The sequence below is a fragment of the Mauremys reevesii genome, linkage group 1, assembly GCF_016161935.1.
Source record: "Mauremys reevesii isolate NIE-2019 linkage group 1, ASM1616193v1, whole genome shotgun sequence".
NCBI classification, from domain to species: Eukaryota; Metazoa; Chordata; order Testudines; family Geoemydidae; genus Mauremys; species Mauremys reevesii.
Window position 1 is genome coordinate 158,355,582 of NC_052623.1, and position 27,951 is coordinate 158,383,532.

General features: G+C 44.1%; 1 protein-coding gene and 1 long non-coding RNA gene across 3 annotated transcripts in view; one reads left to right on the plus strand and one right to left on the minus strand.

Moving 5' to 3' along the window:
• The window catches only part of DIPK2B (divergent protein kinase domain 2B), a 29,043-nt gene extending 2,737 nt beyond the window's left edge, over positions 1-26,306 (minus strand). Inside the window, exons 1-3 of one of the 2 annotated variants that reach the window (XM_039513483.1) lie at positions 25,923-26,306; positions 15,334-15,598; positions 7,073-7,246 (exon numbers count right to left, since the gene is read on the minus strand). In XM_039513483.1, coding sequence (XP_039369417.1) covers positions 7,073-7,246; positions 15,334-15,598; positions 25,923-26,149 — 666 coding nt within the window. In that variant the 5' untranslated portion in view covers positions 26,150-26,306. Of the gene's footprint in view, positions 1-7,072; positions 7,247-15,333; positions 15,599-25,822 lie in introns of both variants that reach the window. The other variant, XM_039513561.1, reaches the window with a different exon arrangement.
• Positions 4,223-26,558, plus strand: LOC120390772. The gene is made up of 4 exons (XR_005591145.1): positions 4,223-4,282; positions 7,924-7,967; positions 25,941-26,128; positions 26,435-26,558. It is a non-coding gene; the product is annotated as an uncharacterized LOC120390772 (long non-coding RNA).
• The last annotated feature ends 1,393 nt before the right edge of the window (positions 26,559-27,951 follow it).

A 27,951-nucleotide genomic window follows, 5' to 3' on the forward strand; every position in this document is an offset into this window, starting at 1 on the left:
GCCTGGGAGACCAAGCAGAGTACCTGAGGCAGAGCAGAGCTGGGGAAAGGCAGGCAGAGCTGAAGAGCTCTGGCCTGGTGAGTCCCCAGGCTGAGGCCTTGCTAAAGGCCAGGGAAGGTACTAGGGCTGCAGCAGGGCTGGCCTTACCATGAGGCAAACTGAGGCGGCCACCTCAGGTGCCAGACTGTTGGGTGTGTGTGTGTGTGTGTGCGTGCCACTAGGATCCAGAGTGTAGCAAATTGTGTCTGCTGCTGGTGCATATGTATTCTCTCTGCTCGCGATGCACAGGGATGGTGGAGTGCTGTGCTGGAGGAAGGAGGGCACAAGAGACATTAACAGACAGGCAGGAGAAAAAGTGAGAGGAAACAATAGAAAGTAGCAGGAGCTGCAGGGAGAGAGAGGAGGAGGAGGAGCCTCTTCTGTACCTGAAAAAAAGGTAGATCAGAGAAGAATGTGGTGGAGGAGCAAGAAACAGCTGCTGCTGAGTTTAGTTCCTTAAGTCTAGATGATCCAGGACTGTGGACCCACTTGAGCAGTAGCCTGAGGGACTTCCTTGTACTGCATGGGCCACAGCAAGTGAAAAACTTCATGTTCCCCAAAGACAATGAAAATAGAAGTGTCCATCCAACACTTTACTGGCGTGAAATCCCCAATGGTGACAAAGTGGAGAGGCCATGGCTTATGTACTCAAAAACCCAGAATGCTGCATACTGTTTTTGTTGCAAACTCCTCCTAATGTTCCAGTCACTTTGGGTTCTACAGGAAAAAAGGACTGGAAAAATCTGGCTAGAAATCTGGCATGCCATGAGAAGGCAGCAAATCACCAGAGAGCCATTCCATAGGTGGAAAGCGCTTGAGATGAGACTAAGGTTAAAGGCCACCGTAGATGATCAGCATCAAGAGAAGATTGCATCAGAGTCCCTTTACTGGCAAAATGTTCTGAAAAGGCTCATTGCCATTGTGAGAATGCTTGCTACCCAAAACCTAGCACTGCATGGCACTTCAGATCAGCTCTATGTGCCAAACAATGGAAACTTCCTCAAAATTGTGGAGCTGATGGCTGAGTTTGATGCTGTACTCCAGAAGCATCTAAGGGAGTCACCACCCAAGAAATGTACACACACCACTACCTTGGCAAAACAATTAAAATTAGATCATATAGTTACTGGCAACAAAAGTCAAATAGAAGATTGTGGCAGATCTGAAGTCAGCAAGATATTACTCTGTTATTCTGGACTGCACACCTGACATCAGCTATATGGAACAAATGATTTTAATGGTGCATTTTGTAACAACAGAACCTAGTGAAAATGTTTCTGCAATGGTGACTGTCAGAGAGCATTGTCTAGAATGTATTGACATTGACGATATTACAGGAGCTGGTATGACAAACGTGCTTCTTAAAAAGCTGGAAGATACGGGAGTTGCAATAGCTGACATGAGAGGTCAGGGCTACGATAATGGTGCCAACATGAGGGGAAAGAACAGAGGAGCACAGACAGAGATCTAAGAGTTAAACCCTCGAGCTTTTTTTGTCCCATGCAGTTCATTCATTTAACTTGGTGGTCAATGATGCAGCATCAGCTTCTAGTGAGGCTGCTGATTTTTTTAAATATAATTCAAAGCATCTACATATTTTTCTCTGCATCAGCTCATTGATGGCAAATTTTGAAGCAACATCTGGGAACATCCTCTCTGACACTGAAACCATTGAGTGCCACATGATGGGAAAGTTGAGTGGAGGCGATAAAGCCTATCAAACACCAAATTGGGAAGATAGATGATGCCATAGTTGCCATTATGGAGGATAATGCTATGACAGGAACTGTTCGTGGGAGAACAGGGGCAGAAGGAAATGGAATCACCAGAAACATATATAACTTCAAATTTCTGGGTGGCTTAGTGTTGTGGCATGACATATGGTTTGAAATAAATGTTATAAGCAAGAGACTCCAAGGTGTTGATCTTGATATATCTGGAGCAATGGAACAACTGGACAAAGCAAAGTCATACCTACAGTCTTACTGGTCAGATGAGGGACTTCAAAACGTTCTGAAGAGTGCACAGAAATTGGCAGAGGAACTTCACACTGAAGCAATTTTCCCACCCATTCAGGAATACAAGAGTCACCGAAGAAGACGCCATTTTGATTATGAGGCAAGGGATAATCCCATAAGAGACCCCAAACAACAATTCAAAGTTGAATTCTTTAACCAGGTGCTAGATTGTGCAATACAGTCAGCTGAAGAATGTTTCATGCAACTCAAGGAACACAGCAGTATATTTGGGATGTTGTACGATATTCCAAAACTCCTCACTATACCTGAAGAAGACCTACATCAGCAATGCAGGACACTAGAGACAGTGTTGAGACAGGATGACGTACGCGATATTAATGCAAGTGATTTAGGTGATGACTGAAAGCCCTTTCAAGATAAATTTCAGCAGGATCAGCTCCAAAGGCTGTTCTGGAATATATGTGCACAAATAAGATGACCACCCTCTTTCCAAATGCTTTTGTTGCTCTGCGCATACTTCTAACACATCCTGTAACAGCTGCCAGTGGAGAACGCAGCTTCTCCAAGATGAAGATAATAAAAACACATCTACACTCCACAATGACACAGGAGAGGCTGGTTGGCCTTGCAACCATCTTGATAGAGCATGAGCTGGCCCAGACTATGGACCTTCAGAAAGCAGTTCAAATCTTTGCAACAAAGGAGGCACGGAAAGCACCACTTTGATTATTCAAACAGATAAAAATGCCAGTGTTTACTATGCAGACAAGGAAAGTTACATTTGCTGTTCAGGTGTTTGAAAGTTAAGTGTTACTTAAATTTTTGAACAAGGCATTTTAAGTTGTTAGTTCTCTGTTATTGGGGTAGGTAGCAGAGCAGTACCATGAGAGGAGTAGAACAGGAAGAAGGCAGAATTGAGACCTTTCAAAGTTTTGGCCCAAGCGAGGCGTCATGGGGGCGTCATTTGAGCTCCCCGCCTCATGTGCCAAAATGTTGTGGGCCAGCCCTGGGCTGCAGGGAGGCAGCTGGGGCTAGAAAGGCAGCAGGTCCAACCCCCCTTGCTGATGATGAGTGGCCACTTCAGACTGCAGTTTGCCCCTGAGTGAAGGGGCTAGATGAGTACTGGCAGTGGGTCACTGAGGCAAGGTGGGCTTAGGGGATTGGGGTTCCTTGGGGAGGGGAGACCCAGACTGTGGGGCACTGCTGTGGGGCAGCACCCCAAAGTAAGGGGCACCAGGGTCCGGGAGGGACGCGGGGCCTGAAGTGCTATAAGTGGTGGAGATCAGAAGGAAGCAGGCACCGGTAGGAAGACACTGGTTAGCAGGAGGTGCTGGAACTGAGCTAATTCCCAGATGAACAGCAGGAAGCACCATGGTGGTGAGTGCCCGCCATGCTACAGTGTGTGTGAGAGAGGGAGAGAGTTTGTATGGTTTCAGGTGGGTGGTGTGGCATGGAGAGGCCAGCGAATGGAAAGTGAAAGTGTTTTTGGGTGGTGCACTGTCTTTCGCTACATTAGCAGCCTCGGCTGTGATTGCATTAAAGGATTATTGTATTCTTTAAGAAATTGTATTCTAAACTCATGATTTTTATCAGGAATCTTGCAATTTTGGGGTTATTCTTAAAGCCCCTAACTGGTGGGATTGTGTTATTACCTGAAAGTTGACTGACTTGTATTTTTTTAGAAAAGAAATTTCTAGCCCTGATGGCAGCAATGAAATATCTCAAGACAACTAAAAATAACCTCACATTTATTATTTTTAAATATCTCATAAATTTGAAGTGTGATGGAGCAAGGCCGGATGGCTACAGGAAAGTATTGAGGAACAGGTATGTTAGCCCCAGGCTAAGCAAATCCCTAGTACCATGGGAACCAAAATGGCAGTTGCTCCAGGGTAATCAAGGCACCTGGGGCCAATTAAGAACTTTCTAGAAGGCACCAGAGAGAGCTACATTGATTGGAGCACCTGCAGCCAATCAGGGCAGGTTAATCAAGGCACCTGGGACCAATTAAGAACTTTCTAGAAGGCACCAGAGAGAGCTACATTGATTGGAGCACCTGCAGCCAATCAGGCAGGCTAATCAGGGCACCTGGTATAAAAAGGGGAGCTCACTCCAGTCAAGGGAGGAGGAGCCAGAGGAAGGAAGTGCGTATGAGGAGCTGGGAGCCAGAGACACAAGGAACTAAGAACTGAGAGGGGGTACTACTGGAGGATTGAGGAAACACCATACAATCAAGCAGTATCAGACACCAGGAGGATCCTATGGTGAGGATAAAGAAGGTGTTTGAAGGAGGCTATGGGGAAGTAGCCCAGGGAGCTGTAGCGTTCAAGCAGTGGTTACAAGTAGCACTATAGAGACTGCTGCAATTCACAGGGCCCTGGGCTGGAACCCGGAGTAGAGGGTGGGCCCGGGTTCCCCCCAAGCCTCCTCCAGACATAGGAGGAGTTGATCCAGACTCTGGGTTTCATCCAAGGGGAAGACAACTGAGGGGAGGAAATCCGCCAATAAGCGCAGGACCTACTAGAGGAGAGGAGGAACTTTGCCACAAAAGCCAGTGTAATGTTGGGGGGGGGGGGATTTCCATATTATTAAACATTTGAGATTGACAATACTGTGGTCTCATCATAGTGTTGCCAAGTTTTGTTATAACTGGTGTTTCTTCTTAAAACGCCAGCTCCTGGAGTCATGGGAATAGGTGAGGGCTTGGCTGTCACTTTTTAAAAATAGTTCCTAGAGCTCATGGTTTAATAGAAAGTCATGAAAATATGACTCCAGTGCACTTTAAAGACTAAACACTGAGAAGAAAATAAGAACCCAAAATGTATTATTTTTTTAATCATGACTTTTGGGGCCTGCCTAATGATTTTTGAACATGTGGCTTTTGGACAGCAATACCAGATATATGTCTGATGCTACAATATATAGTCAGCACGCGTGCGCATATACACACATACAATGCTCCTGAGATAAAGAGCAATTGCAGCACTATTTGATAAACGGTGGAAGCCTACAATATATTTATCATGCGCCTTTGGCCATATTACTTCACCTCTGCCTGCTAATCCATCTTCCACCCCCAAGACAACTTCCACCATTCCAAAGCCCTGAGCTGTTTCAAACAACTGCTCTTGTTCTTTTAAATCAATCTGCTGCAAAATCAATCTGCTGCTGTTTTCTGTTTTTCATCCCCCAGTGTGGAGTTACTCTCCTAAAATTACCTGGAACTGAGGCCCAGGGATGGGCTTGGACCAGCTACAATTTTTTTGTGTCATGAATGTAAAGTCTGAGATCTCATGACCCAGAAGTTTTATACCATTAGGAAAGGGAAACTCAGAACTCTCTGGAAAGGCCAAGATAATGATATACTTTAAAGTCATGACATTTTTAGGCATAGAAAAGCTATTTTTAGGTTATTTTTGGATGGCTCATGCTGAGCCCCATGCAGTTGAAGCCAGGGTAGTTCAGGAAAGGTGAGGGGGGGAGGGGCAGAAATAGTTAACATTTTTCAAAGATTCTCTAAACCATTTATAAAATACTTTTCTGTAACATCCCCAGAATACATGGCTATGTGATATAGCATAAAGATTCTGTCTGCATTCATGAGGCTGGACTCACCTCACAAGCAATGCAGTTATCATACCACATCACATCAAGAAGGAATCTCTCTCTTTCTGAACCTCACAAACCCAAAGGTTTTGGTTAGATTATTACTTTTCAAAAGTAACTTTCTTTTAGTCTCCCTAATGCATTCTGAAACAGGCTCTGCAGAGACAGAACTTCCACTTTTGATTAAGCAGACGTCCTGGTATGCCAGTTCTGTGTTCCTGAACATTATTAAAGGCTGCCGTTCCCTTTTCTGGAAAGACATTAATTTTTCTTTTTGTAAAGTGGTTTTTTTAGCTACTAAATTTTGAAGTGGACTAATGAGCATTGTTGTAATAAAAGCTTACCCTAAATGCTCCCTAGTGTACACCATCATAGTGACCTAGCAGGCTGAGGTAAGCAGATCTCCATGATGACATTAGCGAAGTTTGCTGAGAATGTCAGAGATGATCTGAACATACACCACTGACAGAGTGAAGAATAAGACAAGTGTCCTTGTGAGTGACCAGGAGCCAGATTTCAGAAGAACTTGGCACCCACTCAACAGCTCCTAGGTAGTGGCAGAGTTTCAAAACTGCCCAATATCTGCCACCTCCCACTGAGAGCAATAGGAGCAGATGGGAACTGAGCATATTTGAAAATCTGGTCCTGGAGATCAGCCTCAAACCTGCAGTCTACCCAGATTCTAGAGGTCACTTCTGGGCATGAGTGAGAGTGTGGGACAATGCTGGGAAGGTGTATGGATCTGAGACAACTGACAAGGATGGGGAGTCAAAAAATAGCCTGTTCCGGGAAAGGTGCTGTAGGAAAATGGACAATATAGGGGTTGATATGAGTTGGCCATGAGGAGTAGGAAAGAAGTGGTCAGTGCTGTGGAGGGGGATCAGAGGTTCTCTCTGAAATGGCTCTTAGGAAGAGGAAAGAGGATGATGCTAATCCAAATGTAGCACTGAATTTTGGTTCAGTCCTACTGTGTCTGATGCATGTAAAACATGAATATTAATGCAGCATTAAGGCTGAGGAATCACATAGCAGGAATCAACCATAACTCTGACCCCTTGCGCTAATCCATTAGTCTGGGTCTCTCTGTTTAGATGATCAATTATTTGGGATTTAATGCAATATATTAACAATACAAATGGAACATGACCCACTGGAATTTTGTTGTTTCCTTGCATTCCAATCCACACAGGTTCTGATTTAGAGGTGTTGAGCCACTGCAGCTGTCTCTGCCTTCAAAGGGAGTTTCAAGTGCTCTGCACTTATACAAATCAGGCCCAGGTTCTTCAGAGTTGACTTAATTTTTTTGCCTCAATGAGGTACAAGGAACAGTGGCGGACCATAAAGCTTAGCATGATAGTGAAAGAACCTGCTGGGTGTCCTGAGCAACTGGAGAACATCATACTTGAGATTGGTTTCAGGATATTTCACCATAGGGAGAGGCACCATACCTGTAACAGGATGGGATGTGCATTCACTGACAGTGTGTAGAGGAGGCGTAGTTTGTCCCGGTCTGTGAGGTGATCCATGTAGATACTGCCAGCATCTGGCACCTCAGCATAGCGGCGCACTATTCTGTCTAAGAGCCGCTGTGAGGGACAGCGCAGCATTGGACTAGGTAACCCCTGGGAGGAAAGAACAAAGGTACTTGGGATGACTATACTTGGCAGCTGTAAGGGTTCATAATATTTCAGCCTAGTAGGATCTGCTCTATATGCTATTTGAGAACTCTGCCAGCAGGTTTGTACCAGATCCCCCTTACAGCTACCTTTATAACAGATTCCTCTCAATTACTGTTAGAAACGTGGAGCAGTTTAGGGGTATTTTACAGTAGACTCTTCTTTAAACACTGAACTATCTTGGCTACAGTCCCATGTTTTAGACTTTCTCTACGCTACGTATTCATGAAGGTATCTCAAAATGGCACACAGTTTCTGAAACATCCAATCCAACCTGGAGGTATCGCTCCTGTCTGCCTCTGTGTCAGTATATTGAACTAATTTTGCTTTTAGGGTCTGAGTCCCTCTGTGCAAATCTCTGTAGTGAGTGTTGTTCATTCACTGGTGTTCTCCATCTTTCTGGAGCCCACTTCCTTCTTTCAAAGAGCATCTTCCAAGCACATCCTTGTTCACCTTAGCCTATGTCTGATCTTTTTCTATGATATTATTCACTAGGGATGCTAGATAAAATTTAAAAACTCATATATGCATATTGTATGTAGGTGCCTGTATAGGATGTATTCTCTTTCTGATAAGGTTTACATAATTTGCATATAGGTTTAATGTCTTGCTTATACTTGCAGATACCAGCAACAAATGATTCTCAGGTTTATGGATTCATCACATGGTAAGCTGCATTTTCTATATTTGAATATCTGAGTTATAAAAGTACATAAAAATCTGCAGCTGGTATAAATGGCAATGTTTATTTACACTGATGTACTTTGACATAGCTTAATTTTAAAACACATGCACTTTACTTTGTCAGTTATGGAGAAATGACACGGACAATTAACTCTGACAGTATCTAAATGTTACTAGTCCTCTTATATTTCTCTCTTCCAGAACAGCATTAGCAAGAAGAGATTTATTCTTTGTCTAACACAAAATTAAGCAGAAAAATGGCAATTCTGTCTTACAGTTCTCTCAGACATGTTATTGCTGACTTCAAGTTACTTTTCCTTTGGAAGAGGAGTGAGGTGGGGAAAAGAGCCAAGCAGAATTGTGTTAAATGGTTGATAAGTGGTGACAAAGTTCTCTTGCAGCTGAGAGTGTATGCAAATATTTGCAGCCAAAGTTAGAAATCCCTGCTGCCTACAGGAGTTTGTAATGCAAACGTTGAGACCCATAACTACATGCTGTAGGAGCAAAAATGGTGATACATTTTTTTTGATTGCTTTAAAGTAACTTCCAACTTCATAGCTCATCCTATTATATGAACTTGGCAAGTTGATCAAGGCTGTTCACTTCCCATGGAATTATTTTTGGGATTTCCTAATTAAAACTGTGACTGGCACTTTTTCCAGTACAAAGATTAGAATCCTATAGCTGCCTCATTTACATCGCTCAGCAGGGAGCAGATAAGTGAACCTGAAATATAAGTCGATGTGAACATGCAGGAGTATCCAATGTATGTTTGTCATTAATTTGGGAGCCAGAAGACACCCACTTGAGTTAAATGATCTTTAGACTGTGCTCATTCATACTTTCTGACTTGAGGCCAGTGCTATTTATGGCATGGAAACAGAATGAACAAGAGTGAGGCTGGAAGCTGAATAGGTGAAATCCCTGTTTCCCACATTTATATCAACAATTAATACAATTTCTTAATATTTTAATTACTTACCAAAGACCTCGGTCCAGTAAAGCACTATTCAGGTAAATAGGCTTCATTAGCTTCAATAGGTGTACTAACATGCTTAAAGTTTAGCATATCTTAAGTGCTTCACTGTAGTGGGGTCAACATTTTTAGGGGGAAAGAACAGTGCCATCTCTGCTGCTGAAAAGAAAGCCAATTAAAAAAAATAAATCTAAAGTTGTAAAATTGTCAGACAGAATCCACTGACTGGACACACAGCTGAAGATCTTGCAATACAAAGCACTAGAGATAATTGGTTTATCTACAGAATGTCTTAAGTCCCTTGCAATGTCTTCTGACCCTAGAAACTAAGGCTAGGTCTACACTGGGGGGCGGGGTCAACCTAAGATACGCAACTTCAGCTTTGCGGATAGCGTAGCTGAAGTCAGCGTATCTTAGGTTGATTTACCTGGCTGTGAGGACGGTGGTGAGTCGACTGCTGCTGCTCCCCTGTCGACTCTGCTTCCACCGCTCGCCACGGTGAAGTTCCGGAGTCAACGGCAGAGCAATCGGGGATCGATTTTATTGCATCTACAGTAGACGCGATAAAATCGATCCCCGATAGATCGATCACTCCCCGCCGATCCGGCAGGGAGTGCAGATGTACCCTAAGGCTATGTCTACACTACAGCCTATGTTGGCATAACTTATGGTGCTCAAGGTGTGAAAAGCCACCTCCCTGAGCGACATAAGTTACGCTGACATAAGCATCCCTGTGCACAGCGGTGTGTAGGCAGGAGAGCTTCTCCCGCTGACATAGCTTCTGCTGCGCGTGGAGGTGGTTTTATTATGCCGATGGGAGAGCTCTCTCCTGTCGGCACAGACCGTCTACACGAGATGCACTGCAGTGGCACAGCTGTATCGCTGTACATATAGCCTTAGACATGCCAAGTCATCTGACAGCATGTTTGGCGCTGAATCACAGTGCTTGGTTTGGTTTAAAAACAAATCCCACGTTTGTGTCTAATAAGGGACTGACCCAGCTAGATCAACTTTCACTCAAATGGAATTTTTTCCTAGTCCATGACATGCAGCGGAATACAAATTTGTGTGTGTGTGCGCGCGCATGTGCACTTATTTGTGCAAACAGACTCAGAGCTCTTCCTAACACAGAAGTGACCTCTGCAGCACAACCGTCCTGTCTTTATACTGTCACAATCACAAAGTACTACCAAACAGTCAAGGAAGGGATAAACTCAATCCCGAATCACTGCCATCTGCAGTTCACACTAAGGATTGACTGCTATGTGTATTATGTGAATTAATACAATTAGAAATGAATCCAGGCTGCAAAAAATTTGAATCTGGATTTCAAACCACCCATAGGTTTTGGGTGTTTGAATCTGAGACTTTGGTTCAGCCCATGGCAGAGATAGAGGACTATTGCAAAAATCAGGATCTTGTTCCAGCTTCAGATTCCAGCATTATCCTTCTCCACTTAAAGTTCAGGTTTGTTCAGACCTGGAGGTTTGGTTCAGGCACATCTCTAGTAACAAGGCAATAAGTAAAAAAAGAGTTTGGTCTGGGAGATGGCTACGGATCAAAAATACTTTCCTACAAAGGACTAGGCATTAGGTGAATGAACCGCTTGCTGACATTTAATGAGCAAAGCGAGGCTTTAAAGGTTGCTCCTCAGGCCAGATACCCAAAGATGGTGGTTATGTGGTGGGAGCTGGACTATCAGGCTGATTAACAGCTTCACATTATAATTTATATGTGCAAAATGGGCAAGTTAAAAAACATGAGGGTTTTTTCTTGTACCTTGATATTGTTCACAACTTTGTGCCTCAAGCCTTTTCTTTGCTGTTCTTGGTTGTTAGAATTAGAAACTTGCCCTGCAGGAGATCTCTGCTGAAACTAGACTACTTTTTTATTGTTCACCTCACACCGAAAAAAACAAGCAGCACGTGATGTGAACTCTGACGCTGCAAGTGATGAACTCTGGAGCTTGAAACAGACAAACCAGCATGTTGCTATTACTACTGTACAGGCTAATACGTGCAATCCAGTGCTGCACACACACACAGAGTTAAATCAGGATTGTCTCTGGGGCAAGCATGATTTCAGTACTGAAGCATTTGTAGCTTGCAATAAAGATTTTCACTGTGGCAGATGAAATAATCATTGTGGCAGGCAGCCCAATTGATAGTTGGGTCAGGCAGGGCAGTCAGTGAAAAGTGAAAAACATCATTTCATGGTCTGTCATTTTGATTCAAGTATGTTAAGGTTTGTCATAATTTTCTGTTCTATAAAAGAAAATTACTTAAGCCCAGTAGTTTCTGTCAGATCTCATATATATCCAAAGCTACAGGGAGGCTGGTGCAGCCACCAGCTTAGTGACCATAGTTTGATGGGGAATACTGCTACCTTGACTACGTCAATAGAACCCTGAGCGTTACCAAAAATGCCAATCACCGAATAGTTCTTGTGTTAAGTGTTTGCAGTTGTTTATTATCTCACGAAACAAAGCATTCACCCCGACATTGATTTGCACTGCAAATACCATACCACTGAAATCACAGCTCGGAGGGGACACCCTCTGGAGCTCTTGCTGTTTAAATCTCAGGAGGGGTATCTGAGAGATCTCCAACCTCCTGCAGCTGAACAGGTCAGAGAAATGCACAGAAAACCTGTCATCCATTTTACGATGGGACTAAACCAGAAAACCTGGCTCTGAATTTCAAACACCTCACATTTCAGGGATGTTCGGCTCCAGGTTTTTCGTTCAGCCCATTATAAAGCGTGGTCATTAGTAAAATTTGGATCCACATTTGGCTTTTAGGGGAGGTATTTACAATCTGGGGTATTGGTTTGGGCTCACCTTTACTGAGAATTAAAAGTGAGGGGAAAACAACTGCACTTCTAAAGGAGACCAAGTTTATATTCCATTCAAACCAAGTGATGTCAGTTTATGCTAGTTTGCTTCATTTTCAGATTCAAAGACCCATGCAGCTGTGAAAGCTGCAATCCTAGATCAGTGTGTAAGGTGTGTTTTGTTGATTGCAGAGCACCGTGCCCTGCTTTGACTGACAGGACCAGAAAGGTTTGAAAACTTGCTGAAATTTGCTCAGTGAGTTTGTTCTTGAGTTTGAATGATGCCCTGGCCTTGGCACCAGCAATTTGGCTCTCGGGCATGAGGGAGCCTATGTAAGTTCAGCATTCTCAGATGTGCACAGAGGAAATTCTAGATTGTAGGAGGAAGTAGGCTGCAATGCCAGGGGGCGCGCAAACAGAATTCACTGTGTGTTGGGATTTTGTTTTGTGTGACGTGTGTTTGTGATACTATCCAGCCCAACTGAAACTGGGGTTCAGAGAAACTGAGGAAGTGTGGGAGCAGCAAGGGGGCTTTATGTAGTGGCAAGAGCCTTTGATAAGATGGGGACCCCAGGGAGAGGAGTTGGAGTTGAATAATTAAACATCTCTCTAGCAGATCTCAGGAAGAATTTCTCCCTTTTGAAGCATACAGGTTCCCTGAGTTCAGTAGATAGATATTTTAAGCACGTCAGTTTGTTTGGCCATTGGTTTAAAGTAATTCTGCCCAACTCTCATGACAATGCCCAGTTTTATACACAACCTCTCGTGAAACTTGCTCACCAGATGGGTTTCACCAGCTTGCCCTGCTATACTATTGGGTTTCCCACCTCAGCACCAGTAAAACACTCCACACTGCCATCTTGTGGAGAGAGACTGCCGTAATGCATGTGGAAAACCATTCACAGCAGGATTTCAAAAGAGACATTCATGTAATGCAGCTGATGAGAAAATGTGAATCTTAGATAAGGAATCTTTTTTTGAACATTTGCTGTAACCCCCAGTTGCCTTTCCTTCTCCTCTTTTATACGACTGTTAGATGAAGTACAATATATCTTCCAAAAAGCGTGTAGCCTTTTCCCAAAGAGATGTTCTCTTCTGTCCCAGGTTTATTTCGTCTTCCAGCTCAAATGTGCTAATTTTTCTAGCTGCCGGCTCTGAGAGTCACACTGGGCTCCTTCCACCTTGTTGCCAGTAATAAAGGTTCTGCTCAACCAATTAGCCCCACAATGACACCTGGGTAACTCTTGTGCTGTCAGTGGTTTGCACAGGTGCCCCGATCGCAATTTAGTCAACAACCCTGTTACTGATGATGCCTATGGATTTGCAGTTCACTCCGTCTCAGCTGTGCTTGCTCTGCAGGCTAGCAGGAGTAAAAAGCAGCAGAAACTCCTTATTGCTAGGAGTCAGCAGAGCTGAGTGAATGTGCCCAGGAAGCGGATCTGGTGGGTTACAGGCTGACAGTTTTATGAGGTTCCTTTTCAAAGCAGATCCCCACTTTAGAGAGTGACCCTTTCTAGCACAAACAATCAGCTGAATGATCCTCCTTCCATCCCAGCCACCAACCCGCTCCTTTCCCTCCTTTTTTAGCAGTCACTACAACCCTTTGCTCACGGGGTGAGTGGTGTTGGTCTCTTGTCTGAAAGCCATCTTCAGCAAAAGGCAGCACCCTGCCCCTTGGCTGGAGCGGGAATGGCGCCTTCCTCACACACTCTGCAGCAGGTGCTCAGAGCTCTGTGCTTCTCCAGAGCTGGTTTGTTTAAAACCTGCTCCCGCCTTTTCTGCTTCCTGGTTATCAGCTTGCACCATATGCCTTTTATCTCTCTCGTCTTCTCCTCCCTCTCCCTAGTGGCAGTAACCACCCGGCGGCTTCCCTGAAGCTGTGACTGACACGCCTGTCTCTCCTTGCTTACCCTGTGACATTTAAGGATTCCAATAAAAAGGCCAGCAAACTTCCTCTTGCATGACACATGTTGCTATCGATGGCCTAGAGATTAAGAAATAGGAGTCCTAGTCCGGTGCCTCTGGGCTCCTTCCAGGCCTGTGGAGTGAGTCCTGCAGTGCCCTGGGGTTAGGATGCATGTGCTCTGCCTCCGAGGGAATCTTGGGTGCCCCCTCAGTGTGGTGCTTTCCTCTCATGCACCCACAGTGCGCATTGGGATCAGCTGAGAAAGCAGGTATTTCCTGACCCTCCGAGAGGGAGGGAAGTTAGTGGTGACAGACAGAGAGTGACAGAGAATGGTGCTGTCCTCCCCAAGGGCTGCTGAATGCTATAAATCCCCTCTCCAGGAGTGAGGGGAAGGCTGACCTTTCAGAGGAAAGAAACAACTGAAAAGCAGTTTTTTTTAAAAAAGCCTTGTCATTTATCCAGTGACAAGGGGAACAGATAAATAATCATTGTAGCAGGGTTCAGTGCTGGCAACTTTCTTAAAGCCCCACCTCCTAGAGTCAGGTGATTACATGAGAATCTCTACTTTCATTGGAGAAAACAAAGTTTCTAACCCTCATGGTTGCACAGAAAAGCTTGAAAATGTGCCCCTTAAAGCTCAAACCTGGTGGTGGTGGTGGTAAGTGTTAAAAAAACATTATAATAATTATTATTATTTATTTTATTTATTTTAAATCTCAGGATTTTGGGGGGCTTGACTCATGATTTTTTAATGCACGAGGTTTGACATATTGGAGTGTTCAACAAGTAGATGGCTCAGGCAGGATCCCAGTTTGGACTACAGATCAAAGCTTGATCCTATTTCTCTAAGAGGTCAAATCTGATCCCTGAATTAAAGCCCCTCACACAGTGGGAAGATGCAGATTTTGAGCCCTTGCAATTAGAGATGTTTGTATCTGGACTTTAGAGTCTGTTCCATTATGGGCCAAGTCACAGCCTGGAGAGTAGCGACTCGTAAAATCAGCACGTTTCTTAAAAGTTTGCTGCACATCTGTGTTCCCTGCTCACTTTTCATAGTCCTGGTGGTGTCCCAACCCTCCTTCACTTTAAAAACAATCCTAGTTTTAAAGTCTTAGTTGGTTCATTCTACCTCTTCTCCCTGGGGCTTAATCTTGTTCTCTCCAGCCATTCTCTACCAGCACTTCCTGGCAATCGTTTCCTGTGGGATGCTTCCTAAGGGGTTGATGGACCAGTAGCGATCAGCAGAGAAGGCAGAATGGAACTGAAGGAGCTTTGTAAAAAGCTGCCAGTTCTAGTCTTGATCATTACAAAAGAAAATTAAAATGGACTGGTTTGGATATTAACCTCTGATTCATTTTTATGTGGGAATCATCCACGTGGCGCTGAAGACACTTTCCCCCTCTTCTTGTGTCCCCACTACAGTGCTCTGAGAGGGTCAAAATCCTACTTCTTGTGGAGCCCTTCAAGCTTAGAGCTTACGCAGCTCCAGTGAGTCACAGTCCTTGATTCTTTATGAAGTTTTAAAAAATAAACAAACGAAGCAATCAGAGAGTCCCCCCAGACTCTGTTACAGGAGGTAACTGCAGTAGCTGCCAAATTGGTGTGCTCCTCATTAACAGGACCTTGCATACTCACCTGCACGAGGTCTGGTGTGAGGCGCTTTGCTTTCAGCCACTTTTGGAATCTCTCCGTCTTCCTCAAGACACGCTCGATGCTGCAGCTTTTTGCCTTGGAAAGGGAAGCACAGATTCTCTTGTCAGCTTGGTCATGCTGGTATTTGGTGGTTAGCCTGGAGATCTCAACCAGCCGCCAGCTTTTGGCATCATCTGTGTAGTTCCCGGAGTAACTGGGAAGGTAGTCGGGAGGCAGTTTTAAATGAGAAGCGAGCCAGTTGTCAAACCTGCCAAAGCAAAGCAAGTTCCCAGCAGAGACTCTGTTAATAAACCACATGATGTTGGACAATTCAAGCACAATTTCCACTTTTCTTATTTAAACTCCAGGGGCTAGAAAAAGTATTTGATCATTTCTAAAATGTTTTAAATTGCAGAGGGGAATGGTGAAAAGGACACTAGCAAGTTTAGGAGGCCCCGCATTTGTTCTCATGCTCTCTCCCCGCTCCCCAGACCCGTTGGCAAACCTTACAGAAATTCGTGCGCGCGCGCGTGTTGTGTTGTGTTTTGTTGAACAACAAAAACTCAACTCAGTAGCCTTGTACTTACGAGCAGCCCTACGCTAACAAAAGTGTGCACATTCAATAGAGGAAAGACACTTCTGGTAACTAAGTAGATTCAGCTGGTAGTTACAAACAGTGGAGGAAAATGAGAGTTGTTCTAGTGCTAGGAATTGGGTAGTAGCCCTTTAAATAGTTTAGGAGCACTCTAGTAGCCAACCTGTCCCCTAATGCAGAAGCCACCAGAGCCCTGCCAGAGTAGCAGTGTACATATGTAGCTAGGCCTGGTATGGTTTTGTGTAGTTAGTAAACACTGTTATTTGGAACCCAGCTGGGTCCTTGTAGTTTCATCCTCTCATAATGCTGTGCAGAGAACATAGATGCTACAGTTATAAACGATTAAAAGGTTTAAAGCACCCAAGGATTGCGCTGTACCTCAGTGTATGGTGCTGCTGTGGAAAACAAAAGTAAAACTCTAGAGTCTCAAGGTACCTGTGGAAGAACACGTAGGTCTGTAAGTCTGTGTCACTGTCCAATGATGTTGATCCCAGGGATATGAGAGAGACAAGGCAGATGATACGTGTTACTGGACCGACTTTTGTTGGTGAGAGAGACAAGCTTTTGAGCTGACACAGAACTCTTCTTCAGGGCTGGCCCAGATCTCTATTATCCCCTCCATTCAAACTGTGCTACAGGAGCTTTAATTTGTGCTGCAAAGGCAGCATGGACCTTTCTTTAATATCTCCTTGGAAAGATTCAGTGTATCAGCCCCTTGTCATATTGCACTTTGAGGCCAAACTTTCAAAGCTATGTACCCCAGTGCCATGGGTGCATGTGTATGTCATCTGTTGCACACGGCCAGTTAGACCCCTTACTAGTGATGTATGTGTATATACACAAATATCTGATTTGCACGTCTAATTCTGTTATGTGCATTATTAAGCCCCACGTATCTTTGATGGCAGCCTTGGATATGAACCCAAATCTGAGTTCAGGTTGTGAACCCATGATCACTTGTCCAGGAATCAGGAGTGTTGCCAGTTAAATGCTTTTTTGTGGACTTCCTGCATTATCACTGCATCACCAGTGTCTCGCTGTTGTCTCATCACTACAATTCCTACGGGGAGTAGTGGGTGTCATTGCTGGTAGCAGAATGGATATGTCCCAGTTCCATTCCAGATATTTCTACTGTTGTGATACCATATGTTCTGCATTGGGCGGTGATTTTGTAAAGTGAACAAATACCCGCTGAGGACTGAACTGTGTTTTTCCACCCAGAGGACAAGTGTATTAAACAGCACCAATCAGTTCCTATTTGAATGGCTAATTAACTGTCTTTGCACCCCTGTTTTCTTTCCCCCAAAATTGTTGTGATGGTGCGTGTGAAAACGGATAGTTCAGAGGATTCCCCAGCAATCTTGATCCATACTGTGTAGAGTGGAGGGAACAAAATCTGCAGCAGATGCCACAGTGGGGCCCTCTAGATGGAGAAAAGGACTATGCAGCAGAGCTGGTCAAAACTCGGAGTTTCCGTTCTGTGGGAAATTCTGACATTTTGACCTTTCTTTTCATCCTGAAATGGGAAGAAAAGTCAAAACTTCCCACAAAAACATTCTGAAATTTGGGTTGGAAATATAGAAGTGTCCTTATTGAAATCACCTGATGAAGCATGCCTGACCACATGGCATCACTTTTCATTTAGGCATGGTTGAAGCACTTCATTTTTACTATTCTTCTGTGAGTTTTTTTATTTTTGCTGAATGAGTATTTTCCGACAGAAAACTGTTCAATTGAAAAATTCCAACCAGCTCTATTCCGCTCTCTGCTCTGGGTAGCTGTTTTTCTGCCCTGAGCCCATGGGTCACCCAAGAAAAATGGACATCCGGAAGAGGTGGAGGCATGCTAAGTAGCTGGCTTCCCCACCCTCAAATGAGGAAAACCTCCTGAAAATTAATGTTGCTTGGGACAAAATTAACACAAACTGCCCTGGGAGTCTCCTCCACAGCATTACAGAGCACAGCTGGAGTCTGGCAGCCAGTGACAGCATGGCTACTGGTCCTGCTGTGCTCTCATAGCCAGGGCGGGGTGCCTCATGGGAGCACAAAGGGGAATCCTTTCACAAAATTGGACAGGAGTTGGACGACTGGGTGCCTGACCTCCCCACTTCTTTGGGGGCAGGGAAGTGGGGGGAAATGTTCTGGGTATGCAGCTTCAGTGTAGCCATGGAGATTTTTCACTAACTTGTTCCCCTCCACACAGTATTGCACAGGAGGGGAGCATATGGCCCGTGTAATTAGATTCTGGAGATTTTTCTACTATCAGCCCCCTCAGCCCTGCCCACACACACATTTCATATGTAATAATTTAGGGGCACAGCTGAGTATTTTGCAAGTAACACACTCGAATAATGTGGCTTGAACTCTAAATTTTTGCTAGCCTAATGTCAAACATGCGGTGCCAATAAAAATGTCCTAATTATAATCAGCCCTGGGAGCACTGGAAAGCATTTCCACATAAATTAATGTCGATAATTTGAAGCTAAAATAGGATTGGCAAGAGACTCCATTGAGGGTTGGGTGAAATAGATGAAACGACGTTAACAAAATAAAGTAAGTTTGAAAGCTACAGAGGAAACCTTCTTGACTTTCAGTCAGGAAAACAGCACAGAGAAATAATATGGGAATTAATTAGATTGTCTCTGCTCTAGGATCCTACGTCAAATGTTAGTATATTTAATCCATTCCTGGTTGGTGATTTCTAGAGCTGAGAGAATAATTTGCCACATAAAGAATTGCACCAGAATATTAGCCTTTTTCTCCAGTAAAATTCCCTCATTTTATTGTTTCAAGCAGCGCCATCTTCCCTCCTTGCCCCCCACAAAATAAAGTTTTGCTTTTGTACAAACTTTCGCAAGAACTCATTTAAATTGAGCACATAGGATAGGAAGGGACCTTCTGGGCCACTGAGTCCAGTCCCCTGCTGCTGCTACAGGCGTACAATCACAGTCATCAAGCTCCATTTTAAAACTACTTAAGTTGGAGTGTGTGAATGCTCACAAAGCAAAGCGCCACTCACCAGCAATGGTTCCATTCAAGATGTGCAAGTCAGATTGGGGCACTGCTAGTGAGATTGGAGGCTTTTAGGTCTTGGCTTCATACATGTTCACTTGGAGTGTATTGGTGCTGTATTATAAAACCATAGGGTAAAAGGGAGCACAAGGGTCATCTGGTCTAACCCCCTGCCAAGATGCAGGATTTTGTTGGGTCTAAACTATCCAAGACAGATAGCTATCCCTATCCAGCCTCCTTTTGAAAACCTCCAGTGAAGGAGCTTCCACAACCTCCCTAGTTGTTAGTTCCATTGGCCTGCTGTTCTTACAGCTAGGAAGTTTTTCCTGAGATTCAATCTAAATCTGCTATGCTGTAGTTTGAACCCACTGCCTCTTGTCCTGCCCTCTGTGGCAAGAGAGAACAACTTTTCTCCATCTTTTTTATGGCAGCCTTTCAAGTATTTGAAGACCACTATACATCCCCCTTTAATCTCCTCTTTTCCAAACTAAACATACCCAGTTCCTTCAGCCTTTGCTCACATGGCTTGTGTTCCATCCCTTTGATCATCTTTGTCATTCACCTCTGGATCCTTTCCAGTTTCTCCGCATCCTTTCTATACACTGGTGACCAAAATTGGACAAAGCACTCCAGCTGAGGCCTAACCAGTGCCGAGTAGAGCGGTACTGTCACCTCTCATGACTTGTATGCTATGCCTCTGTTAATGCAACCTAAAACTGCATTGGCTTTTTTTGCAACAGCATCACAATACTGACTCATGTTGAGGTTGTGATCCGCCACAACTCCCAGATCCTTCTCCAAGCCAGTTATCCTCTATTCTGTATTTGTGCATTTGGTTTTTCTTCCCTAAGTGTAGCACCTTACATTTGTCTTTGCTGAATTTCATTTTGTTTTCTACAGGCCAGTTCTCCAGTTTATCAAGATCCCTCTGAATTTTAGCTCTATCCTTCAAACTGTTGGCAACCTCTCCCCCGCCCCACGGCTTTGCGTTTTCTGCAAATTTGATCAGTGTGCTCTCTATTCCTACACCCAGATCATTAATAAAGATGTTAAAGAACACTGGACCCAGAACACATCCCTGTGGGACCTCACTTGAGTCCTCCCTCCAATCTGACATCATTCCATTAATAGTTACTCTTTGTTTGTGGTTGTTTAACCAATTATGTATCCACTTAATGGTAGTTCCACTGAGCCTGCATTTCCCCAGCTCGCTTATAAGAATGTCATGTGGGACTGTGTCAAAAGCCTTGCTGAAGTTCAGGTATATTATGTCCGTTGCCCCCTATCCAACAAACCAGTTACCCCGTCGAAGAAGGAAATCAAGCTGGTTTGTTCTTAGTAAATCCATGCTAGCTGCAAGAGATTACCCCTTCATCCTCCAGGTACTTGCACACTGAATATCTTATACATTGCTCGAGTAGCTTCCTGGGTAATAAAATCTGGCTGACTGGTTTATAGTTTCTGGCTTCTCCTGTCCCCCCTTTTTAAAGATGGGCACTATGTTAGCCCTTCTCCAGTCTTCTGGGACCTCTCCTGTCATCCATGAGTTTGAAAATATTATTGACAATGGCTACGAGATTTCTTCAGCTAGTTCCTTCAGTACCCTCAGGTGAATAGAATTAGGCCCCTCAGACTTGAATTCATTCAAATTGGTCAGAAGATCTCTGATATGTTCTTTATTTATCCCAATCTGCATCCTTTCCCCTTTATTGCCTATGGTAACTGGACGAGTCATCTGGTCACATGTTTTTTGTGAGAAGACTGAAGCAAAGAAGGTATTGAGCAGCTCTGCCTTCCTATCATCTTCCATTACCAGCTCACCTTCTCCACTGAGCAGCAGACCCACGCCAGCCCCGATCTTTCTTTTTGTCTGACGTATTTGAAGAACCCCTTCTTGTCTCCAACATTCCTTTCCAACTGTAACTCATTCTTTGCCTTGGTTTTCCTGATTTTGTCCCTACATGCTCACGCTATTCCCATGTATACTTCCTTGGTGACATGCCTCTCCTTCCATTCCCTGTGTCTGGCCTGCCTTGTCAAATGTCATGGCTTAAACAAGCACTGGCCTTTTCCCCACGGTTGCTCAGCTGTGGTTAGTTAACACAAGATTCTAACACAAGAGGCCTACTTAGAAAGATTCGCATTAGAGGTGGAGTTTGGCTGGAACGTGAGTGTTCTAAACCCTTATGCTTGTAGGGCTTGAGGTTCAGGGAAATGTGGCATCTAAACTTGGTCTATGTTAGGGATTTTTGTCAAATATGAAATCAAATCTCCATTTGTACCTCAAATCCCCAATCAATACGCAGCCCCATTGTGCGAGGCGCTGCACAAAACAGAAGGACATAAGCCCTGCCTCAGACAGTACACAATACAGTAACTCCTCACTTAAGTCATCCCGGTTAATGTTGTTTTGTTATGTTGCTGATCAATTAGGGAACATGCTCGTTGAAAGTTGTGCAATGCTCCCTTCTAACGTCGTTTGGCAGCCGCCTGCTTTGTCCACTGCTTGCAGGAAGAGCAGCCCGTTGGAGCTATCTGGTGGGGCTTGGAACCAGGGTGGACCGGCAGCCCCCCTATCAGCTCCCCGCTCCCCTAAGTTCCCTGTGCAGCAGCTGAGCAGCAGGCTAGCAATTGCAGCTGTCCCTCCCCACACTGCCATGTGCTGCTCCTGCCCTCTGCCTTGGAGATGCTCCCTGAGCCTCCTGCTTGATGTGCAGGGGGGGGAGGGAAAGGAGGAGAGTAATGTCAGGGTGTCCCCCTCCCCCCTGCTCCTACACCCTGCTCACCCCTTCTTCTCCATATAGAGCAGGGTGGGGACATGGATGGAGAGAGACAGAGAGAGCCTAGGGCAGCAGCTGCTGTCTCAACTTCCTGATCCACTTAAAAAGACAATGCACTTAAGAGTGGGTCAGCTTACTTAAAGGGGCAGTGTGCATCTCTCTCTCTCCCACACACAAGGTGTGTGTCTGTCTCTGTCTGCTATGCTTCTCCCCTCCCCTCCATTTCTGCTGCCTCGTAGAGTGTGAGGCTACATTAACAACAATGTGTTAACCCTTGAGGGCTCAGCTGGGTGCTAGTTCATCATTTAGCACAGGGGTTCTCAAACTGGGGGTTGAGACTCCTCTGGAGGTCATGAGGTTATTACATAGGGGTTGTGAGCTGTCAGCCTCCACCACAAACGCTGCTTTGCCTCCAGCATTTATAATGGTGTTAAATATATAAAAAGTATTTTTAATTTATATTGGGGAGGGGGTTGCACTCAGAGGCTTGCTCTGTGAAAGGAGTCACCAGTACAAAACTTTGAGAACCACTGATTTAGCAGCAAGGCATTCCCTGGGAAATATCCCACCCTCTTCCACCCTCTAACTTCACCACCTCAACCAAGCTTCACAATCATCATAGCATATTAAATTGTTTAAAACGTATAATTTATAGGTTTTTGTCTGGTGAAAAAAATTTCCCTGGAACCTAACCTGCCCCCGCCCCTTTACATTAATTCTTATGGGGAAATTGGATTCGCTTAACATCGTTTTGCTTAAAGTCACATTTTTCAGGAACATAACTACAACGTTAAGTGAGGAGTTACTGTACATGCTAACACAGCCACAATTGGCAGTAATTTTTTTAAAATTTTGAGCATGGGTGTGGTTTGTGATTTGAATAATTCAAATATGCATGTGCATTGGACCTGGTGCCCAAAGGATCATGCAGATACACCTCTACCCCGATATAACGCGACCCAATATAACATGAATTTGGATAAAACGCAGTAAAGCAGCGCTCCGGGGTGGGGGCGGGGCTGCGCACTCCAGCGGATCAAAGCAAGTTCGATATAATGTGGTTTCACCTATAACACGGTAAGATTTTTTGGCTCCCGAGGACAGTGTTATATCGGGATAGAGGTGTATATTAAATGGCTGCCTCTTCAACTGAGCAATATACAGGCGCATGAAGTCCAATACTGGTCATTAGTTTGAGTATGAATGAGTGAAAGGTTCCTTAGCAAATCTTAAGGCACAGTAACACAATTCTGGGGAATCTGACATTGTTTTAAGTACTCCTGTATTTGGCATCATGTATAGCCAGCACACTGATGGCGTAATGTACTGTCCAGTTATAAAGTTTCATCAGTGCGTGGGGCCACAATAATAATTTGCTTGTCTATAATGCCTTTCTGCTGAGGATCTGAAAGTGCTTTTCAAACTAATTAAGCCTTTCAACATACTTGGCAGGCAGGGATTAGTATGTTCATTACAGACAGATCCATTTAAGCAAAGCTAAGTTAAGTGACTAGCACAAGACCAAGCCGTGAGTCAGTAGCAGTGCTTGGAAGCAAACTCAGGCATCCTGTTTCCCATCCTCATGCACAGATCACATTTCCTTGATGGTTTAATCCAGCATGCAGGCAGGCAGTAGCTCCCCAGACTGATGGAAAAAATGAACTAAGCATGCTGTAACTGAAATACATACATTGCTTCGCTGATGGTGCTTTATAGCTTATATATATGGGGGGAGATTTTCAAAAGCACAAGTCCCATTGACAGTCTCCCCCTATTTCTCTTAAGAATAGCATTCCTGTGCTGGGAATTAGTTACAGGACTAGACTGCAGCTAGTTGTTCAAAAACCCTTGTGTCTAGGAAGCCAAGTGGAGTGGCAGTGTTAACCACTGCAGAAAAAAAAATGGTTAAAGCTAATCAGAGTTTTACATTTAAATGCTTGTTCTTTTCAAAATGCTCCCAGCACAAACATGTCTTGTTACCACTTTGCAGCACTGAATTGAACAAACTGTAACTACCCCAGAGACGTTAGTAATTTTTGCTTCGCTACTTTTAGCGAGACAACCCCCCCGCCCCCGGCAAACCAGCAATGAACTCCTCCTTTAAAGAATAACCACCATGCTACTTAGAGATTTACAGCGGGCTCATAGGAGAAGAGCTCTGACGTTATGGAGCCTCCATATAGTTCTCAAAGGCAAAGTGGAGAGTGAAAATGCCAGTTACAACTCTGCTTAGGTGTTTCTGTGCTAGCCTGTCCAGGAGGAGAGGGTGTGAGCACATTTCCAACCCTCTACTCCTATTACTACTAATAGCCCAGAGGAGTAAAGCAAATGTATAGAACTCCTTTGGCAGGCTATACAGCTGAGCAATCTTGTACTAAGGTACCAACTGGGCTGTCACACAAATATCTCGAGCTTACGCCTGCTTAAACTGCTCCAGGCAGTGCTGGTTTTAAAAGGGGTGCATGGGAAACTGTTCTGGCCCCTCATACCAACATTCTCTGTCCCCTGGGGTTGTGGAGGGGTAATTACTAATACTCTCACCCCAATGGCTGCAGAGTGCCAATGCTATTACTAACACATAGGTTTAGAGTGTGGGTGCTGGTGGTGGCCTGTGAGCTACAGGCGGTCAGACTAGATGATCTGGTGGTCCCTTCCGGCCTTAAAATCCATGGCTGTATGTGTGGAAGAGGCAGAACAGTCTCCATGTGATTGTCCAGCCTTAGTGCCAGATTAATTATCTGTGCTCCTCGGACATTCTGAGACCTGCTGGTGTTATCCTAGGGGCCAGACCCTCAGCTGACACAAATCAACGTTACTTCATTGAAATCAGTGTGGCTGTGCTGATTTATACCAGCTGTGGATCTAGCCATATGTATTGTACATTCTCTCTGCTTTTGGGGGTAGGGACCGTACTTCATTTGTCAGCTGCCTCCCACAATGGGGCATGGTCCTTGTGGGGGCTGCTCTGCCCTACTTTAGTACAAATAATTGGACAGGAAGGCTCCTTTCTGCTACTCTGACATCAAGTAGAACCTTATTCTGCTTGTGGTCCCACTGACTTGCTGTGTTAGCCAATGTAGGAATGCCAGACTGATTAGGACTGTAAGCTCTTCAGGGCAGGGATCGTCTTTTTGTTGTGTGTTCAAACAGCACCTTTCACAGTAGGGCCTTTCACCATTACCACAGGGCAAATAATAATCATTGATGATCCTATAGCATTGCTAAACTTATCTGAGAAAAATCCTAATGGTTTTACTATAGCACATTTTATATAATAGCTTAAAGATAAAAACAGTAATTTGTCTAGCATTACTACTCTTATATTACTGTATTAAAACCACAATTTTACTACAATCATTTCCTCCACACCTGGGGCTCTTAGATCTATAAAAGAGAGAGTGCTTATAAATCATAATAAAAACAATAAACCTTTCCCCTGTAAATCTCCTTTTTTTTCCTCCTCCTCTACCATAGTAACATTTTTTCCTAGTGTCATATGGTGTGTTATGTTTTTGAGCTTGCAAATTGTAAGATCAATCTGATAACTGCTTGGGTGCATGTTTAATTCATCTAAACATATGTGCAATATCTGCAGTTGTCCTCAAGTTCTTAATGAAAACTCCAGATGCAATTGGCCCTGATGTGCAGAAGTACCTGTTGTCTTTGTGCTTGCAGATTTAGATCTTGGTTGAACTTAACTAACAGGTGCATGAAATTCTACATATTTCATGTGGTACATATGGTGCTAACATTTCAAAAATGTAGCTCTTAATGTTTATGCCATGTTTACAGTGACTCAATGCAGTCTACCAGTAGCTTATATTTGTAAAGACAAATTCTCTTTGGTCAGTTGCTTAGCAGAAAATAATTCCATAGACAGCTAAGTAAACTGGCAAACTATTTCTCCCTGTTCCCCCACCCCCACTATTCTCTTGAATTGATTCAATGCCAACTTATAAGCAGAAAGTTAAAGTTGAGAAATTTTACTTTACTTTAAAAATCATATTCAGGGCTCAAATCTGGTGGTGATTGTGTCGTCTTAAAAATACTAATATACATTATTTATAATAACTTGACACTGTAATGGAAACCTGGGGATAAGTTACATTTTGAGGAGTTTTTCACTAAAGAACTTGGAAATGTTAACAGTCAGTTTTCATGTTACTATGCAGAATGTTTTCAAAATTATTGTGCTGAGTTTCTGACCTTATTTCTTCTTTAAAGAATTTCTTGCAAATCGATGTTCCGATGCAGGCATTGCATTTATCGAGTCCCAGGAAAGTCCGGCCAAAACTGTAGCTGGGTTTGACATGGGGCACAGAAGAAGGAAAAACCGCTGCTTCTAAGAAAGGACTCCAGCTCAGGGTCAAAAACTGAATCAGTATCAATAAACCTAGAACATTAGAGCAAAGGTAATACATCCAGAGCCCCATCTATGGTACCTGCAAGCTCTGCCTTCTTTGATGCTATCCTACCCTTCACTCTTTGTGCTTTAGATGATCTCAGTTTGCAATTGTGAGTCTCTAAACACAGAGAGAGGGTCTTGGTCCATGAGAGCCAGAAACTGTCCCCATCCTGCCAGCTGGTTGGTGGTTCTATAAGTTTGTGTTCTGGGTGGGAAAGAATATGGTGTGTGTGGGGAGTGTGGGGGTGAGGAAATGCATGGAGGATGCAGATAACTTGGGTTGCCATAGTTACCTTTCCTCTGCTTGGTGCAGCTGTTTCAGGCCCCGACGCCCCACCCATCACCACATTAGAAAATAACAACAAGAAGTTCTCATCTGTACATTATGCAGACAAATGAAGGATATCCGTAGGGTATACAAAGGACACTTACATCGGAACTGCCTCAGCTGGAACAACGGTGCACCAGAGGCATGAATTTTAACATGAGCAAAAAGTTTAAACATTATGTTTTGTTCATTGAGTGTGTGCGCATGGGGAAGGCACACATCAAAGGCCGTTGCTGAGTTCTAGATTGTGTCATTTCTTACAAATCCACTCCGCTCACCTCTCCCCTTCTAACAGTGGAGCTTGAATGGGGGTTGAACAGAAGAATTGCTCTTTTATTGTTTCTCAGTAATTGAAAATCTGCAACCTGGTAATCTTTTAAACGACACAAACTGCCCTAGAAGTGAATGTTTTGTGGTAAGTAGGATAGATGCTTTTGAAAATGTTACTCCTTTTTTTTAAAAATTGCCCTAGATCCTCAAAGGGATCTAGGCACCTAACTCCCATTTGAAAAAGGGCCTAAGTTCCTAAGTCACATAGGGTATGTCTACACTTCAATTAAACACAGGTGGCTGGCCCGTGTCAGCTGATTCAGGCTTGTGGGGCTCATGCTGTGGGGCTATAAAATTGCAGTGTAGACATTTGGGATTGGCCTGGAGCCCAAGCACTGGGACTCTGCAAGAGGGAGGTTCCCAGAGCCCAGGCTCCAGCCCAAGACCAAACATCTACATTGCAATTTTATGGCCCCACAGTCTGAGGCCCATGAGCCTGAACCAGCTGACAAGGGCCAGCTGCCGGTGTTTAATTATAGTGTAGACATACCCCTAGATTGTCAATGAGACTTAAGCTCTTAAGTGCCTAATTCAGTTAGATGCTTTTGGAAATTTTACCCATAGCCTCACCCAAAATGGAGAAAGACCAGGGGAAAATTTGGGAACTGGCAATGGTTTTAAAATGCAATTATACTGACTACTCCCGTTTTATCCAAAACCCTATTATCCAAACCACCGCATTATCCGAATCCCTGGCTTGTCCCCCAGAATGAGATAGGTACAAGCCGCAGCATGTACCTCATGCTGGGGGACAACCCAGGGATTCGGATAATGCAGAGACGCCTGGCCAGAATTGCAAGGAAGGAACCCCCGGCTGCGGGGGAGGCCACCCAACTGCTAAACGGCTCCTGCCCCCTGAAGTATCTGAACTCACGATTATCCAAATGAAATCTGTCTCCCGCATGCTTTTCTGATGATTGTGCGGACACTGTAATTCATATTACATACAGTGAGCTATATTACAATAATGCTATTGAAGTTTACTCCACTGCTCAGCTTTTCCCACTGCTAGAACTTTACTTCTTTGCCACTTACAGAAAACAGTCCCTTTCACTCCTGCCGGGCAATACCTTTTCAGTGGTACATTAGTCCCGTGTTAGCATCGCTCCTTAACCAGCTTTTCCCCATGCTATATACATTAAATCCCATCTCTCTGTCTTTCATCCTCTAGT